General features: G+C 46.5%; 1 protein-coding gene across 1 annotated transcript; it reads left to right on the top strand.

Moving 5' to 3' along the window:
• Window positions 1-945: 945 nt before the first annotated feature.
• Window positions 946-9,810, top strand: LOC135903201 (sulfotransferase 2A8-like). The gene is made up of 3 exons (XM_065433606.2): window positions 946-1,122; window positions 6,838-7,182; window positions 9,120-9,810. Exons 2-3 carry the CDS (start codon window positions 6,848-6,850, stop codon window positions 9,739-9,741), a joined length of 957 nt encoding a protein of 318 aa, XP_065289678.1. The 5' UTR covers window positions 946-1,122; window positions 6,838-6,847; the 3' UTR covers window positions 9,742-9,810.
• Window positions 9,811-17,764: the final 7,954 nt, after the last annotated feature.

Below are 17,764 nucleotides of genomic sequence, written 5' to 3'. Positions count from 1 at the left end.
GGCGACCGTGTTTGGGTCTGGACCCCGATACGCCGACGAGGACTCAGTGAGAAACTACTCCGACGATATTTCGGACCCTACAAGGTCATCCGACGTATTGGCGCTCTGGACTATGAGGTCGTGCCAGACGGCATTTCGCATTCCCAGCGGCGCCGCGCACGATCTGAAGTGGTCCACGTGGTGCGCCTTAAACCCTTTTACGGACGCTGACGAAATTCCTTATTTTTTGTTGTTGTTTTCGTTGCTACGGGTGTTTTTATTTCGCTTGTATGTAGCATCGGGACGATGCTTTTTAAGGGGGGGGTATTGACACGTGTACTTGTCGTTATCGGGCAGCCACGTCGCCTAACAAATGTAATCTCACAGCTTGGAACACGCCTGCATGTATCCGAAGTTTCTGGAAAGTTATCGATTCTTCTATCCGCTGTCTGTTGTCGCCGAACCTTATGTTATCTGATTTCATCGCGTAACGCGAATGGTGTAGAACTTTGTGGAAGGCACGCGGGTCCGAACGATTAGTCTGGAACATTCGACGAGTGCTCTATAAAAGCCGACGCGCTTGACCCGCTGATCAGATTTTCGACGATCGTCGACTGTGTTCGCCGCTATCGTTGTGCTTTAAGTGTAGCCTGTTTTGTGGGCACAGGTTCGCCCAATAAAAGCTAGTTTTGTCTTTCACAGTACTGCTACTGTGTTCTCTCTTTACCGTCACTACCACGTGACAATATGGCGCATCGTCCGCTCAGGGGCATTAACTCGTTCACTACTCATACAATGTAGTTTCCACTTGCGATTGTAAACGCCAATTTTCCGCACTCTTGAAGCACGAAAGAATGAGCCTAATCACGCTGACTGAAAGAAGTGGCTACTAGAACGAAGGCTACCAACAAATACGGTGTATTCTGTCTTATCCGGCATGTTGGACAGCTGTCGGCAACTAGGGGTTGTAGTTCAGCAGATAAGCCTGCGCGTATTTATAGCAGCAGATAGGAGTCGCTTGCTCTGCTCGTTGCAAGCCTGAAGTGGCGCTGGCGATAGCGTCCGCATAATTCTTTGTGTCAAGCGCATTTGTGTTTCAGAACAACGCAGTCTACAACAAAGGGACAAGAGGCAAGCTGAAAGGTGAGTGTTCGAGCCAGGATGGCTGTTGAAGGCAAAGCTTAAGTACACAACGTAATCATCGCCGTTTGTCGCACCGATTGTTTCACGTATTTTCCGCCCGACATGGCAATTTCAGTAAGGTTTCCCGTCCGCGCTTTCTTTCGCTCTCTACGCTGGCTCAGAGGCTATGACGTACCGCTAAGATGGAAATGTTCCAGTAGACTTTATTCCAGGCGATTCTTCGTGCCCGCGAAACGTTAGAAGAGACCGTCCACTGTTTCAACAGGATAACCGTGTAAATGCTATTTCGAAAAGCTTTCAGAACCGCACGTATAGCAGAAATTTGTTGAAGGGCCCCCCCCTCGCAATGTCGCCTTTCATGGTTCAGTCTAAGCCCCTGCAAATTGTCTACGGTTGCTGCTACTGTCGAATGACGTGATCGTGTCCATTTTATCAACACGTCGACGGTTGGGCAGCATGTACGTGAACGTGTAATGATGCTGTCAAGTGTCAAATAATGTATCGAAGTTTTAACCTTTTCCCGATGTTTGTGAGCAAGTAGGCAATAAGCTCTCTTGTTTTCTTTAGTTTTTTCTTTCTTCTTTGCTTTTCTTTTTCTTTCACTAAGGAGTGATACTGCACTGCACAGCTACCTTGTGGGCGTGCGTGTGCGTGCGCATGCGAGCGTGCTTGTGCATGTGTGTGTGTTATTTTTCTCCAAACATACTTGAATGCGTAGCCGCCATACAAAAAACACCAATAAACAGCGGAGCCTGAGCGTTCGTTGCACGCAGGCTTCATGCAAATCGAGTGCGACTATGAATGTTTGCTGCGTACGGTGAAAATGTGACAAGTTCGAAGGAATCCTATATCTTCGAGCCTCGAAACTGCCCTGAAAACGTGAGCATTGTTACGTCACCCCAAGTTCAGTGTAGGTTGACGCGCCTTAACAAGAATGGCGTAGATCTACGAGGACAGACGCATCATTTCACCGTAACCGTTGCTAGTTGTGTACTATTGCGTACTGCCGCTGCGCGGCACCGCATTTCAACCGAATAAAAGCACACTCCGTGCGTTCTCGTGGCAAAAAAAGGATAAAATAACCAAAATAAAATAAACAGTCTTCTTGCTTGTCTACATCCAGAAGTCGGTGCTGTTGAGCAGGCATCTTGAGCGGACGTCCACTCTAGCAGCAATCAACATGTGAGGCTCTCTGTTAATGTAGTCACAATATCGGTAAATGCTGACTGAATAGTTCTTTTGTTGAGTTTCTTCCTCGCCTCTGTGCGTTGTAGGTTAACTTCAAGCTTGAAAAAAAAAGAAGGAATGGCTCGTAATTAATCGTGCGTTAATTTATTGCAGTTCCAAACCAAGGAGGTTATTTTTATTAATTGTGTGCTCTAGGGTGTGATCAATTAATAATGTTTGTCGAAATTTAATGGACTGTTGCAGGTTGCGATGTCCTGATACTACAGCTGGAATATTCCGAGAGGCGGAGATTACTTGCCAGAGAAATCGACACTTATTCATGTAATTAAGAAAAAGCCACTAATTGTCTTTGGAAATAATTAATTTACGACACATCTTGCAATTTACGAATTGTAGCCGGTCAGTTTACAAAGTGTCTCTTATTAGAATGAATTGCCAGAATGGCGCCAGTTCGGAGATATGCACCATCAAACTTGCCGTACAAAATCACTGTTCTTCCTGTTTTTTTTTCACCCAAACACTCTTTTATGCATTGTAGCACGAAACTAGCTGGAACGCCCATGCATTCCATTGCACAATCTGGGAAATATGTCGTAACTGGCGTCATCCTGGAAATTCATTTCAAATGGACGCGTCGTGCAAGCTCACCGGCTAGAATTCGCAAATTGGAATATGCGCCGTAAAGTAATTATTTCTGAAGTTAATGAACTATTGTGAATTCGTTGAATTGATTTTTCAATTTCTCGTGCTGGTAATGTCCGCCTCCTCAAATAATCCAGCTCACGGACAAGAATTACGCTGTTTGCCACGGCCGATTTTTAACTATTTCATGAAACTTATTGATCACACTGTATTGACCCTTTTCACAGAGCAGTTTGTTCTCTAGCAACGAAATGGCACTTTCAGCGGTGCGCCGCACGTAGCCTTGGCGACAGCGCATGAATACGAAACGACTACCGCTTTCACCTTGCTACTGCGCGATCCGGTGTCGGAAACGCAACCGAGTTTCCGCTAACCCACTCTCCTCCAATCATGCTGGTTTGAATCATGTGGATTCAAGACATGTGCAGTAGTTGAGTGCAAAAATAGTGACTGGCATATTAAGGAATGGAATGAATCTCTGTCGCCAAATTCCCGCACTGCTGCATGCAACTGTCCGTACGTGTTACCAGCACATCGAGATGTACGGCATTCTTCGAAGATACAGAAATTTGCTCCTCCGCTGGCGTCATATCGCTAACCTTCAGAAAAAGTAATTCAGCTCCAGCACGTAAGCAAGAGCGAGTACCACTCGTTAAACAATCGCAAAGGGATTAGCGCCCGTCTTTTCATATTAAGTTTCGCCTACACTATCAACACACTTCTACCCCAACTGGCACGGAAACAAAAGCCCACTCTATCGACAACGTGTCGAGTGAATGGTCGCACCCTTGAATATATGCGCACCATATACGCACAATGGAGGACGGACTACACCGATAGCCCATGAATGGTCGAACCTGAATGTTACGTGACGGTGCATAGGTTTAAGCGAGTTACTAGCAATAATACATCTTTACTAACAGGTATTACAAGGTACTAAACATTTGCGTTCCAAGCTTTGCTCACAGCAAGAACAAATATATCGGAAGTGAGCACACCCGCACGTGATTAGGTGGAAAACATTCAGATAGTGACTGCACCGAGGAAGTCACAATTGTGACAAGTTGCTGTTTCAAAACATTTGCCAGATAAAAACGAAGAGCAAAACATACTAATCCTGGTTCCATTCGTAAGCGTAAAGTTGGGATAGCTTGGAATGCATATTTGGCCCAGCTTTTAGGACAAGCTTGAGATACGCTACTCGCGCTCTTTGGCCATAGCTTAGTCACGTGCGAAAGCGCTCTGCATGTTCTCTGGAGGTGAGGCTGAAGCTTCGTTTCGTCCACTCAGTCATCGTCTACGATGTCTCCGTAAACAGAGGTTCGCTAAGCTGCACCGGCGTCATACATACCCATTCGAAACACGGAGGCAAGAGACGCAGTTGAGGCAAGCAGGGGACGCGTCACCACGTGATCAAACATGGCAGCGCCCGCGGGATCGCTGCGAAATCGGTCCAGAGCGTCCACACACCGTTCCACGGCATTCAGGCGCTCTAATAAAACCGAGCGAGAATTTCTAAAATAAAGCTAGCGACTTATCCTAATCAATTTTTTTATACTCTGAGTGAGTGAGTTAATAAACTTCGGCGACTAGCCCGAAGGTGGGCGGCCGACCTATTGCAGGAGGCTGTGGCCCCGCGGCCTGGGCCTGTTCACCAGCCGAAGTTGGTCCTCTGGTTTTGGGCTGCTCAGCTGTGCCTCCCACTGGTCTTTTGTTGAAGCTTGGGTAGGCGCTGTCAGCGGGTTCTTTTTTGTATTCCCAGACCATGTGGTAAACTGTGTTTGGCGTAGTGCACAATTGGCAGTCTCTTGTAAATGTCGAGGGGTACATTGCGTGTAATAGAGCAACGTGTAGGTAATTGCCCACCTGAATTCGGCATAGTATGACGGCTTCTTTTCTGTTATGCTTGACTCGTGGCGGCGGATATTCTCTCCTGTACTTGTAATGTTCTAGAATGTTGTAGTATTTTCTTTGTATAATTTCGTCTTGGCCTGCTTGTATACAAGCAGGCCAAGACGAAATGGTGGGGTTGCCCGCCGTGCGTGTTTTCGGGCGGCAGCGTGAGACACTTCATTTCCCACCAAGTATCTGTGTCCCGGGCTTGAAACATGTACATTTCACGGATGTCTTGCTTCTTGGTGATGTAGATTGCGTTGTTGCTAATTATTCGTGCCAGAAAATGACGACAGAATGAAAGGCAGGGAGGTTAACCAGTTTAGCTCAACCGGTTTTCTACCCTACACATGGGAGCGGGATGGGGGGACTGAAAGATGGGGAAGTTCATTGAAGAGTGGCACATCCTCAGTGGTCCCAAGGACACAAACACGTGCACGTACCCAGTCGCACATGTCCAAGCTGGCATCAAGGAGGTTTACTGAAGAGGGGCACATAACAGATAAAGTCCAGCGGTGTGCGTGTGCGTGTGTGTGTGTGCCCCTTTGGAACGGCCCGTACTTTTAGATTGCACTAGCTTCGTAATTCGGCCTATATTTTTTGCTTATGTTAGATAGCCAGGAAGAAATTGGTTTTACAATATCAAGGATGGTATTCGAATTAAAATACGTCTCTGTCGCGATGACTTATCCTACGGGCAACGCACGGTGTTGCGGCAACAATTGTCGTCGCTAATTAAACGCAAATGCTCAAGGCGGCGCAATAAGCTTTTGCTTGCCAATATTCGTTGTCATATGCGAACGTAAAACCAAAATTGGGCTGCCATACTCATCTAAATATCAGCACTTATAGTTAATTAGCGCTGTGCAAATATTGCGTTTAGGATATAAATATAGTTTGATGTTCAGCACGTGAATTACGCACTCGTGCATTTAAAATACTAGACCGTGCCAAGTTCTCCCGAGCACTCGAGATATAAAATAAGTTAAAGCGTATGCTTTGTCTTAGCGCTGTTTCAGGAATATAGGGCCGCACAAGCACGCACACACACAAACAGAATGAAATTGAGATTTAGGTCCCGTAGCAGCTGCTTGGAGTTTGCGTCCAAATATTGCAGTTGTTTGCGATCGACAAGCTAGCGGAAAGCTCCTAAAACACGATTTTAGCATATCATTGGCAACCAAACGCACATGCATCACGTAGGCAAATTAATAGCGTGTTCCTGACTGCGCGTGCCCCGAAGGTTATTAGATTTCTATCGTTTACGTGCGCTATCATAACTTACGCTATTTGGCGAGTTTGACGTTCGTAATGTTTACGGACACTAAGATAGTGTTGTCGAATATGGCACTCATGGCTCCCGCTTCAGTGTGAATTCTCGTGAAGACTGTGCTCTCACTAGCGTTGGTCACCTGTAGCTAATGAAATGAGCTTTCGCTTTCTCTAGCCTCACCTGAAACGCTAGTTATGAACGCATAGCGCGTCCAATTCCTGATATCGTCCGACAATTCTGGCGCCCGTAGGCCTAACGAGACGCGTCCGTGTAGGAACAGTAGTATTGTCGCGAATGGATTGTCTTGGTTTCAATACGTTTGGCAAGAGGCATGAGACGGCGCCCTATTTTATAACGTCTTCCTTACGCTTGCGATCCCGTACGATAGATTAGAAGTCTTGAAAGGACGCGGAGCCTAAGGTCCCGAAAAGGTGCTTATGTTTAACATAAGTAAGGCGAAAAACGCTATTCTAGAATTGTTTACTCTGATGGGCTGGAGTACCTTAACGTGCACCAACCTGTCGAGTCACAGGCTTTTATTGTTCGCGCTCTACACCTTTACGTAGCAAGGTATGAGGAAAAGTAGTCAACTGCAGCGCCAGCCACGACGTGACTTTCCAGAAACGCGAGCTAGTTCACGCGTACACGTGACACATTATGAAGCTTTCGTAGTCGCAAGTCCATACTTCTTAATTGAACAAGTCATATATTTCTTGCAGGTTCGCCGCAATGGCAGCACGCCGAAGGCCTTACCGGCAAATTATCGACGGCGTACCCCGTAGCCCCTGGGTTGACCCGGACGCGTTTCGGCGCGGCCTGTCGTTCCGTGCCTCCAAAGGCGACTTCGAGCAGAGCTCGTACCCCAAGAGTGGCACACACTGGGTGCAGTACATCACTCAGCTGATCCTCAAGGGTGGCGAGCCGATCGACACCTACGCCGAATTCACCAGCAACACCCGCCTCATTGAGTACATGGTGGACGACAACTGGACGCCAACCTTGCCCGTGCGAACTCTGCTGACTCATCAGCCGCTTTGTCGGGAGACCATGAACGATGACGCCAAGTACGTTGCGGCGACACACGAAGGCCCAGATTGATTGATGTGTTTATCGATTGATTGATTTCAATCTCTTCAAGCAACACACGGAGACGCCGTAGCGGAGGGATCCCGATTATTTCTGATTACTTGAATTTCTTCATTTGCATTATTCGTCAATAAGCGAGTATTCTTGCATTTCGCATCTGTCTGGAGCGCCAACCAGTGCCTACGAGCAGAAACGGTGATCTGGTCCTCACCAGAACCTAGCGAATGGAAACACGCAAATAAAACAGGGCTGGAATTATTGTTATTATTAATATAATATTATTTGTTTCGTAGACATGTATACATGCGTCCGGAAAGGGGAAACGAGGAGCACGCTGGCGACTGAAAGGAGCACACCTGCCTACTCTTCAGTAAGGAGTAGACGCAAATATAAAAATGAAAGATAAGAAGGGGGAAAGGACGAAGGAGCGAAAGGTCAAGATGACAAAATCTAAAGGATAAAGCGGAACACAAGGTGAAGGTCGCACACAGTAGGGCCGGTCACTGGTCACTCACTATTAAATGATGGTAAATAGAATAAATAGTGACTGTCTTGCAAACGTTAATTAACACGGTGAGCTGGGTGAGGGGTGATTGAACATGTTTCTAGGGGTGGGCAGCGCTTCCCGGACGAAAGAAAAAACGAAGTTACCACGTTACGAGCGTTACTAACGTGTAGCTATGTTACTTAATTCTAGAAAATAAGGAGAGCGTGAAGAGCTTGACCGCATCGAGACGAACAGCCAATCGGGTTGAAACATTCATGGAGCGTCGTACACTGCAGGCCAAGGAGATGATATTGCCTCACTAGCGACATGCACTCGGCGCTGAAAGCGGGACACTCCATATCAGGTGCTGAAGTGTTGCAGCAACCGCAAGAGGTACTCGATGGACTGGCCACACGTCCTTTTCTGTATAAGTGTTCGAACCCGTTCCCAGAGCAAACCCCTAAATTAAGTGCCTGTGCTCTAGTGAGACGACAGGCCTCAACTGCGAACGCGTGGCGGAAACGTTCCGTTTATGACGCACTGGTCTTGAGTAGATCGCGAGGAATCAACAGACGAGCGTCATCAAGCTTTAACATAAATTCAGGGCAGAAACAGTTTTTATGAGAGCAAGTTGAAGCCAGCCGATCAGCCTTTTCATTTCCGGCGATGCCTAACTGTGAAGGTATTCATTGCGCTACCAAGAATACGCTACGTGATGTAATTTCGTCGCTGAAAACAATAATGCAGTGGCACCTTGACCATCTCTGTACAGATGATCTGTGAATACTTCAATATAATCTGGAAATCTTTCGAACGTGTGCGACTTAGCCAATATGAATATTGCCCCAAACAGGCACTACAGATTTTTTTTTGTATGTCAGGGATTGTAAGGTAAACGCCGACACACTTACCATTCTCGGTATTATTACTTGCAACCACAGCAGTAGTAGCATTGATGATGATATGTTACTGCAAGCGGAGCAGGTCCTCTGCGCAACTTGTTGGCTGGAGATTGGAGAGCTGTACCAGCACGAATGAAATAGGCCAGGCAACTCACCATGAGTTGGTTTTCCCATCCACCTGGTTGTCTTAAATACCTCCACTCAAGCTTATTTCCTTTCATTTAGAATCTGCTCTCTAAAGATACGACATAGATTGTCACTTATGCACTGTACACATGCTTCCAATATCTACAGCTTCCTTACAGATTTCAGCTACCGCCATCCATAAACCTCACACCTAGTTCAAGCACCTCGAAGCTGGCCACTCACTTCCTTCATAGAAATAATACGCTGAACGTTAGTCCTGCTATCGTCTCTTTGCCCTGGAATTTCATCCGCAGTTCTTGTGTCGTAAAATATTCCGACCTGAAAAACAAAGGCACTGAAAAACATATACAAGTTCATTGTATTTTCCTGTTTATTTAAGGTACGTCTACGTGGCCCGGAACCCCTGGGACGTCTGCGTGTCTATTTTCCACACCATGACCAACATGAGCATATACAAATTCCAGGACGGCACGTTCGAAGACATCATCGACCCTTTTCTGGAAGGAGACCTGGGCTACGGCAGTTACTTCGACCACGTCGCCTCGGGATACGCCCTCAGGGACGAGCCCAACGTGTTCTTCCTCACTTACGAGGAGCTCAAGCGGGACACGCCGGGAACGATTCTGAGACTCGCTCACTTTCTGGGAGAAAGCTACGGCGCGGCGTTAGAACAGCAAGAGGGACTGCTGCAGAAGGTCCTTGAGCGCTCGCAGCCTGAGAACATGAGGAAAGTCATCGTGTTCGATCTGCAAGGAAACGAGAAAGCTGGCTGGCGCGAAATGTTCGCCAGGAACGATGTGTCTTGCAAGCACGGATACGGTGGAGACAAGACAAAATATGGCCTCGTGAGGCAGGCCAAAGTTGGCGGCTGGAAGGAGCACTTCACACCAGACAAGCTGGCGCGTTTCGAGAAGACAATACGAGACCTGGGGGCCAAAGCGTCTTTCGTGCAGCTGTGGTCGGATATTCGCGAAGAAGCTCGGGCGCTGTCCGGCATTTGAGTGTGATTAGAGTATTGGTTTTTGGCGTTTTTACGGGCACGCAGAAAAAATAAATATTCTCTATACTTATTTACTGGCATACCTCCACGTATCGTTTGAAAACAAGCGTTGTAACGAATGAATGAATGACTTTATTTCTCATAAAGTTCGAAGAATGCTACGGTAGGGTTCTGAGTAAAAGTTGCGCGCAGCCAACTTGACTGACCCAAAAACTCATCTGAGGCACATACTTGAAGAAAAAGAAAGAATGAGAACTAGAGAAACAGATATCAGTTTACCAGCAGGTATTTATGCAGATCAAGAGAAATGATTCATCTTATTAAGCTTGTACCCAAGTTGTGGATAGTTTGTATAGATAGTATTCACTATCTATGCATATTTTATGGTACAGCAGGCGGCAAAGAACGCAACAGGAATGCAATAATTGGTGTGGAGCACGATAAAGGCGAGTGTTTACACAGCCCAGAATACACGCATAAAGACAATAACAAAAGAAAGTGTCCGACGATTATGTTACTCCCTAATGCGAAGTTCGAGCCCAGCTAGATGCATGTTTTCATTTCACGATACATTCAAGCAAATAATTTGAGACCGGAATCGCGGCGCCGACTGGCAGCGGGCCAGAGCCATCAGTGCCTTCGCAGAGGGAGGGCAGTATGGGAAAGCGGGGATGCTGCATCAGTCAGCTGTAGAACGCGAGCAGTAGCACGAGCGCGTTCGCGCGGTCACGCCGAGAGTCGCCGACGCTCAACCCCGGAATAGTGCCTCGGGGCTGTGCTAACAAACAATAATTTGTCTGAATGGATGCTTTGTAGGCTAAGAAGAGTGTATCTATATTTTGTAAGGTAAAGCAATGAGGTATGAAGCGTAGATCGAAGCATTCGCTGCCCGGAAATGACCCTTGAGTGTGGAATTTTCCATTGTCCAGGTGTTCTTGTCATAAACTCCAAACTGTCTGTGCAGGCAAGTTATACCTCTAATATTTTTTGCCGCATGTTTGAGCTCCATACGATATGCCACGTAAATTACTACTGTGTTGTTTGGGGCGGAGCATTGAAGGCTAACATGCACTCTCTCTATCATGCAGAAAAAATATACGCTCGGTATACGTAAGTCAGCCATAGGACGTTCCATTTCGGCTGATGTTTAAAACATTTAACCTACTTGGATTTCAATATTTGTTTTAACACCGGTCTCTCAAAGTAGGTTAAGTGCTTTAAACAGCGGCCGAGATGGAGCGTCCTACTGCTGATTGAACGTATGTAGAGAAACAGTGCGTAATAGATACAAACGCGATAGAGAGTGTGCATGTTACTTTTCGATGACATGTCCCAAAGACGACGTCAATACTAACATAAGTGACATAACAATAAGATATTCTAAATTATTACTTTTATATTCTGTAGAATATGTCTAAGGCAGTACACTGGCGCCCGCGACTTCGGGCATTTTTGCAGGGAGGAAGGCGTAATGGGTGTTCGACAACATATATTCATGAAATAATACGACCAAGGGTTTAATTATTTTTACCATTTCAATTCTTGAGCCCCGCAGTAGTAAACCTATTGCTCAATTATTTTCGTGTTTTCGCTTGAAACCCCACTGCTTTAACTTTGCGTCATTTTGAGGCTCTTTTTTTTAATGGACTACTCCTGGACTTCGAACAATGTTCTCTGTCGTAGCAAAGCTATTTGCGCCGTTTGGTTTAACTATCCAAGTAGTGTGAACAACATAGATAATGTATGTTTAATTAAAATCAATAGTAATTGAATCGCTTGCGTGTAAATTATAAAGGAGGACACCTAAGATGTTTACTTGCGGGACGATAACTTGAACTGGCCTGACATGTGATGCATTTTCAATTTGCACTGGCGGCTTTCTGTGTTTCAAGTACGGTATAATTAAGTTAGAGATGCGTGCCATATACCATCATCAGTTATTTTGATTAGACTACCGAAAATACGTCTTATGTATACATTTCATGCTTATCAGCAAAACTAGCGTGGTAGATACGTATGCGGCGCATTCGCAATTATAGAGAAAAAGTATGGTGGCGCTTCGCTACATGAACGTGAGTTACGCGCAAGCGTATAGGTCCGATTCCCATACGCCTGTGCGTAACCCGGGTTCCCATAGTCGGAGTCGGTCGACTCGCGCTCGGCCTGCTGCCGCTAGCATTGCTGCACTGACCTTCTCGCTCAGGGCTCAGCCTCTAGATCGCCAGACGATCGTGGTACATCTATAGCACATACAGAATCGGTAAAAACAGCCAGAGAAGGCGAACCCAGCGAACCTCCGGCTGCCCTCCTCCTTCCCTCCGCCACGCGATCCTTCGTACGTTCCCCGGCGCCCATTCCACCTGCCCACCTTGAGGCGCCGTAATCCTCCGGCACTCGCTTCCCTCTCCATGCTGGGCTGCCTCCGACTTAAGGCTTCACGTGGAGCGAAAAAAGAAAGCGGTCCAGTCACACGCATTGTAAAGCGATTTTAAAGCGAAAACTTTACTGACCGTGAACTTGCGATTTCGCCGTGGCGGTGCTCCGAGGGGGCCCATGACGTCACAATGGGCACCTCGCCGCGGATATTTCTCTCTCTCTCGCTCCCTAGTCACTACTGCGCATGCGCCATTACTAGCACCGACCCACAGGTGTTCCGCCACTGACTGCGCAGCGCCACGCCTTTGTGCTTCCGCCGTTTGGTTTGACGCCACCCGCGTTCCTCGTTGTTGCGCTCACCTCCACTCGCTTCGCCAGCTGCGTCGCATGCCTGATAACATGTCACAGGATTCAAAAGGAGAGCTCGCGTGCGCCGCAACCACAGTTGAGCCGGCAGTATGGACGGCGATGATTCTGATAAGCAGGAGCAGGCCTGGAATCGACATCGGAACGAGATGAAGAGGAAACGAATCACCCAGGGAACAGACGAATAGCGCGCCAAACGACTGGTTAAACGCCGCAGCATACCTTGACAACCAGACTAACCAGGACTTGCAATCAAGATTAACCAAGGCTAACCATGCTATGCATTAGCTTTTGCTACGTAAATCCTGGCATAGCCGAGATAAGCCACTGCCAATTTTTTAGAGGACTCATTTCATACAATTCCGATTTCAGCAATGTGGCTGGTGATGCCCATGGTCGCTTGCTGCCAAATTTTGTGGCATGTGTGCATAATTTTAAAAATTACCTGTGCGTCACGATATAATTGACATGTCTTTATTAGGAGCAAATATTACGTTTGTTTCGTAAGATAAAAGCGCTACAAAGTTTAAATTTCGTTATGAGTGCACAACAGTTGTTGCACAAGTTGAGTGCGAGGTGACATGGCGGACGTAAACAGCTGTTCGCAGCTCGCCCTACAGTGCTGTGTGCTGCCTCGTGTGCCATCTATGTCCGTGTAGGTCTGCCTGCCCAGAATTAAATTACAAGAGGGCCTATCAAGAAGCCCATATGGCTATTCTCAACGCATATGCAGTATTCGAAATCCGACGGCAGCGAAGTCGTCATCTCAGCACATAGAGCTTCTGAATAAATGGTCTGGGTAAATTGCTTGTAATTCCGTATAAGCGGTTCCTGCTCCTAGCCATATTGGGCCAAATTCAGCAGCAAGCACCAACTCTAAAGCGCAGGTCTATCCCCGAAAGAAGCCGCAAATGATCTGTGTATGATTACAGAATGTGCACTGGAATTTCTGTTGTGGACTTCAATCTTAGCTCTAGTCTGGTTCGTCCATCGCGGCGCGTGTGCTGTAGTTATGTGTAGAAGTCTTCTCTGAATATCAGAATCGCTGAATATCAGAACCAGAGAATCTTTTTTTAGGAGCTGAAGTCATTTCTGTACGTAGCATCATAACATTCTTACAAATCTGGGTGCCGTCTACTTTCTCGTCCTCTCTCTTGCGCTGTTAGTCAACTGTGAATCCGTATCAAGAAGCTCAAGTCAGTATGGTGCAGTGCGTAGTGCGGCAGCGTAGTCCCACGGCAAACATTAAATACCTTGTTAGGAGCACATTTGCTTCTTTAATACCAAAATAGAGCGCTAGAGTTTTGTATTGGTAGTGGCAAGCGTATGCTTCCACATGATTCAGCACATTATTTTTAAATACTCAAATTACCAGCAAGGCATACAACTGAAGCACAATATATGGTTCGTTCACTAAACATTAAAGCAAGCATCCCAATTTATTAAGCGCGTCATGTACGTACTTCACCTGCATTGCACCACTGTCTAACATTGGTGCAATGCTAATTCGAGCCCTATAAAACTAGATTTTTCGACACAAATAACAACGTGCAAGGAAAGCGTCAAGGCACCGTCTTAGGTATTCCCGAACTGATTGGATTAGCAGAATTTTATGCCTGAGGGAGTTGCCTGCATTAACCCAATGCTCAAAACAATGGCACCTGACTCCTTTTCTTGCCGTTGAAAAGCTGCTTGAATGTCAATAGCATACCACATATTGTTCTGAGGGAAAGCACTAAGTATTGACAATATCTCATAGCTTTCAAATGAGATTTCTTCATGAACACCTATGGAATAAAATTGTTTCCTTGACCAGTTCCAGAATACAAACATTCTGAATTTTTTTAGGAGACCACAATAAATTTTTAAGATGTCGACAATAAAAAGTGTGCCTAAGTACAAGTACAGACTGAACACACCTGAGGGGTTGAGGGGTCGACTCTGGAATCCGAAAGCGTCCGGAGCTGCTAACTCGAGGTAACCGCTAGATTCCACGTATGTTTCTCCTACTGTCCATGGACCTGGCAAGTTGCATGACCGTGCGTGGTCTGATTGCAGTGTTGGCCTATGCAACTTGTTTTTGCAATAGATGGCGGCGAAGTCGACCCAAATGCGATTCTGTCTCTACATATATTTAGCATTCATGTGTATATTATTATGCCCATGTGTTTATATTGTGTTCTGATTGTTGTACTTCCAGAGGTCTCAGCGTTATTTTTTTAAAATGTTGCACCCCACTCCTTTATTCAACTTTGTGTTGAAATGTACAAAATATGGCCAGCCAGTAATGGCCGAGCTAGACAGTAGCCTACGCAAACGATATGACCCAGATCCATTGTACGCGTTGGAATCAACGTGAGGCGAAGCTTTCACGTAACGGTACAGAAAATCTGTTAAGCTAATTGGAATTTGTACCATTGCCTTTATTTTCATCCCATGCAAAGCGGACTACGACGCAACGTTTACTTCTGCACCGCACAGGTCATCACTTTAATGACATGTCATGTGTACATAGCTTGGTGAACTCAATCGAATGTCACCTCACTAATACTTGGACGGACCCGTGAGGTTCAGTTCGTGTGAGTATGGCTGAGTAGAATTTCGGTAAATTCGAATCAGAGCATGTTCCGCTTAACAGAATTTTTGTGAATATGAGTCCGCGCAAGTTTCGCTGACTGTAAGTGTGGCGAATATGAGTCAGAGTAAACTCGACTGAGCAAAATTTCGGTGAATATGAGTAGGAGCAAGCTCGGCTGAGTAAAAGTTTGGCTGAGCATCAGACCGTGCGAGCTATGCTAAGTAGAATATCTGGGAGGCTGCACAGACACGCCACCGAATCACACCATGGAATAAAGCAGTAAGCAGATGCATCTCACGATCTAACAAAAAAAGGATTCCGATGCAGAAATGTCATGTTGTTATTGTATCCTGGTCTTAACAGCGCAGAACGTAGACGGGTACGTGAGACGATAATCACTCGAATCACAGGTGTCGCCGGGAGAGGGGAGTGGGCTTGGCCCCCCATCTAACGTGTCATTACTTGAGTTTTGTCACCTAGGAAGACGAAGTAGCTCTTATGCGGAAACCCGTTTTCAACTGCTCTCATTTTACGAGTATTTTTGCGTGCTTTCGGAAGACTCCGCTCCCGAGACCTTCGGCGATGAAAGGGGAGTCCGCTAGACGTCTGAAGGAGACAGACGTCACAACGTCAAGCGCTCCTAGGAAGCGCAACCGCCTCACGAGCGACACAGGTAGCGAGGACACCATGCTGTACTACTCTGCTTCAGACGAGGATCTATCGGATGACGGTGATTATTTGACATTTGTGCGGCAAAAAGGAAAGAGGAGGATTGTCACTGTTTCCTCGCCTTCAACAAAGACGACAGCGATGGCAAAGGCCAATGACACGGCTCGTACCATCCTCTTCTTTCCCGAGACACCGACCGACGACTTGAATCGGCTAAACAGGCAAGCCATAGCTGTCACACTGGAGGCTCTTGTTCCGAATGAGACTACAGATGTGAGAATCAACACCCGTAAGAACATTCTCCCGGGTATTGCTGGGGTAGTGCTGGGTATCTTGGGAACCATCAAACTGCTGGGAAAAATTAATGTTCACACCATGATAGCACAGGACAGGGATACTTCATCACGTGTGATTTATGAAGTCGATGAGTCAATTAACGACATCGGTCTGCCTATATTGGTTAAACCCTCCATAGCAGATATCACTATTATTGAAATCCGTCGCATAGGAGCATTACGTTGTGTGAAGATAACCTTCAAAGGTAGAACCTTGCCGTCACACGTGAAAGTTGGATTTGTTCGTCATTCTGTGCGACCGTTCGTTCCACGACCACTTCAGTGCCGTAATTGCTTGAAGATAAGGCATGTCAGGGTCATATGCGAAAATTCGACCTTGTGGCCAAAATGAGCAGCACAAGCGCTGCTGCTTGCCGTGCGGCTGATTTCAAGTCTGCGAATTGCTCTGGTCCTCATAAGCAAAGAGTGCCCGAGACACAGGACAGAGCTGAAAAACATAAAAAAAAACGGTGAGACAACTCCACGCACAGAGAAGCCGCCGCCAAAGTGCGACGGCGTCGTGCCCACCGCAGGCGATCTTCGTCTAGCAGAAATACTGAGACCGTCTTAAGAAAGACGCTGCTTCCAACAGCTGGTGCTACCAAGACGATCACCCACATTAGCAACAAGTCGTCTGGTGACGCACTGAATACGTCTTCTGCAAACGCCTGGCCTGCACTTCCGACATTAAGCCCTCCAGCAGAACAAAGATCGATGGTGGAGTACCAACGCCCCAATGACGGCAGATATCGCCTTCGAGGACAAGACAAACAAGTAATCGCTATAATTCAGTCTCTAATGGAAGTCATTCGCGTGTTGATGAATGACATGCAGACGCGACCGGCTCTTGGTGCACTCCAACTGCTGCACGGTCTGGATCCGGTTCTTGCGAGCCTCAAATAGCAAGCACAATGGCTCTACCGCGTCAGCCGTTCTTCAGAAAACTCAAAGAAGCGTCTATTATCCAATGGAATGCCCGTGGACAGAAATCTCATATTGCTGATTTTCGCCATTACGCTTTCAGCAATGGATTCCCCATTATTCTCGTTTGTGAACCGAAGCTACAAAAACCCGTACGGATCTCTGGTTATGAACCTTGTGTGTCATCGACTTGTAATAAAATCACCAAGGTGATCATCCAGATATGGTGTGAACCTATTAACATTGTTCATCCAGCGCTGCCACATGACAGTAATCAGTATATCTGTTTGACCGTGAAAAAGCGCAAACTTTCGTTTACTCTAGTGGGCGCTTGCCGTTGCCCATGAAGTCGTTTCGACAGACAGAGACACAGCGTACCATCGCGTCGGCTGAGACAGAGTTGCATGTGTATTCGGGCTCATAAAGTGCAGGAAAGAATTCCCGGCAACGTGGAAATGCTTGGAAATAAGATGGTTTCTTCATATTTTATGGTATTGTTTGGGCTGAGTCGGGTACCTTCTACGCCATCTACGTAAAAGCGAATTGTTTTTCTTTCTAATATCGCGCCTTCATCATTCATGCGTGTTTCGCCTCCGCACGCACTATTCCTAAGAGGTCTAAATACCAAAGTGACACATGCTTGTAATTTATTTTTTTAGCTTACGCCATCCGATGGAGCTTCATAGGAGAACTACTGCTACTCACCTGTTGCCAAAGCATTGTATGAACGCACAAAAAGCCTGAACGAGCACTTATATACAGCAAAATGAACATTTCCT

Source organism: Dermacentor albipictus, chromosome 2 (assembly GCF_038994185.2).
Source record: "Dermacentor albipictus isolate Rhodes 1998 colony chromosome 2, USDA_Dalb.pri_finalv2, whole genome shotgun sequence".
Taxonomy (NCBI): Eukaryota; Metazoa; Arthropoda; class Arachnida; order Ixodida; family Ixodidae; genus Dermacentor; species Dermacentor albipictus.
Note: the sequence above shows the minus strand (reverse complement) of the source record. Positions and strands in the feature narration are given on the sequence as shown.

Coding starts and splice junctions, on each gene's coding strand:
- LOC135903201 (XM_065433606.2), top strand. CDS start 6,848: ATGGCAGCACGCCGAAGGCCTTACCGGCAAATTATCGACGGCGTACCC. Junction 7,183..9,119: donor ACCATGAACGATGACGCCAA/GTACGTTGCGGC, acceptor TGTTTATTTAAG/GTACGTCTACGTGGCCCGGA.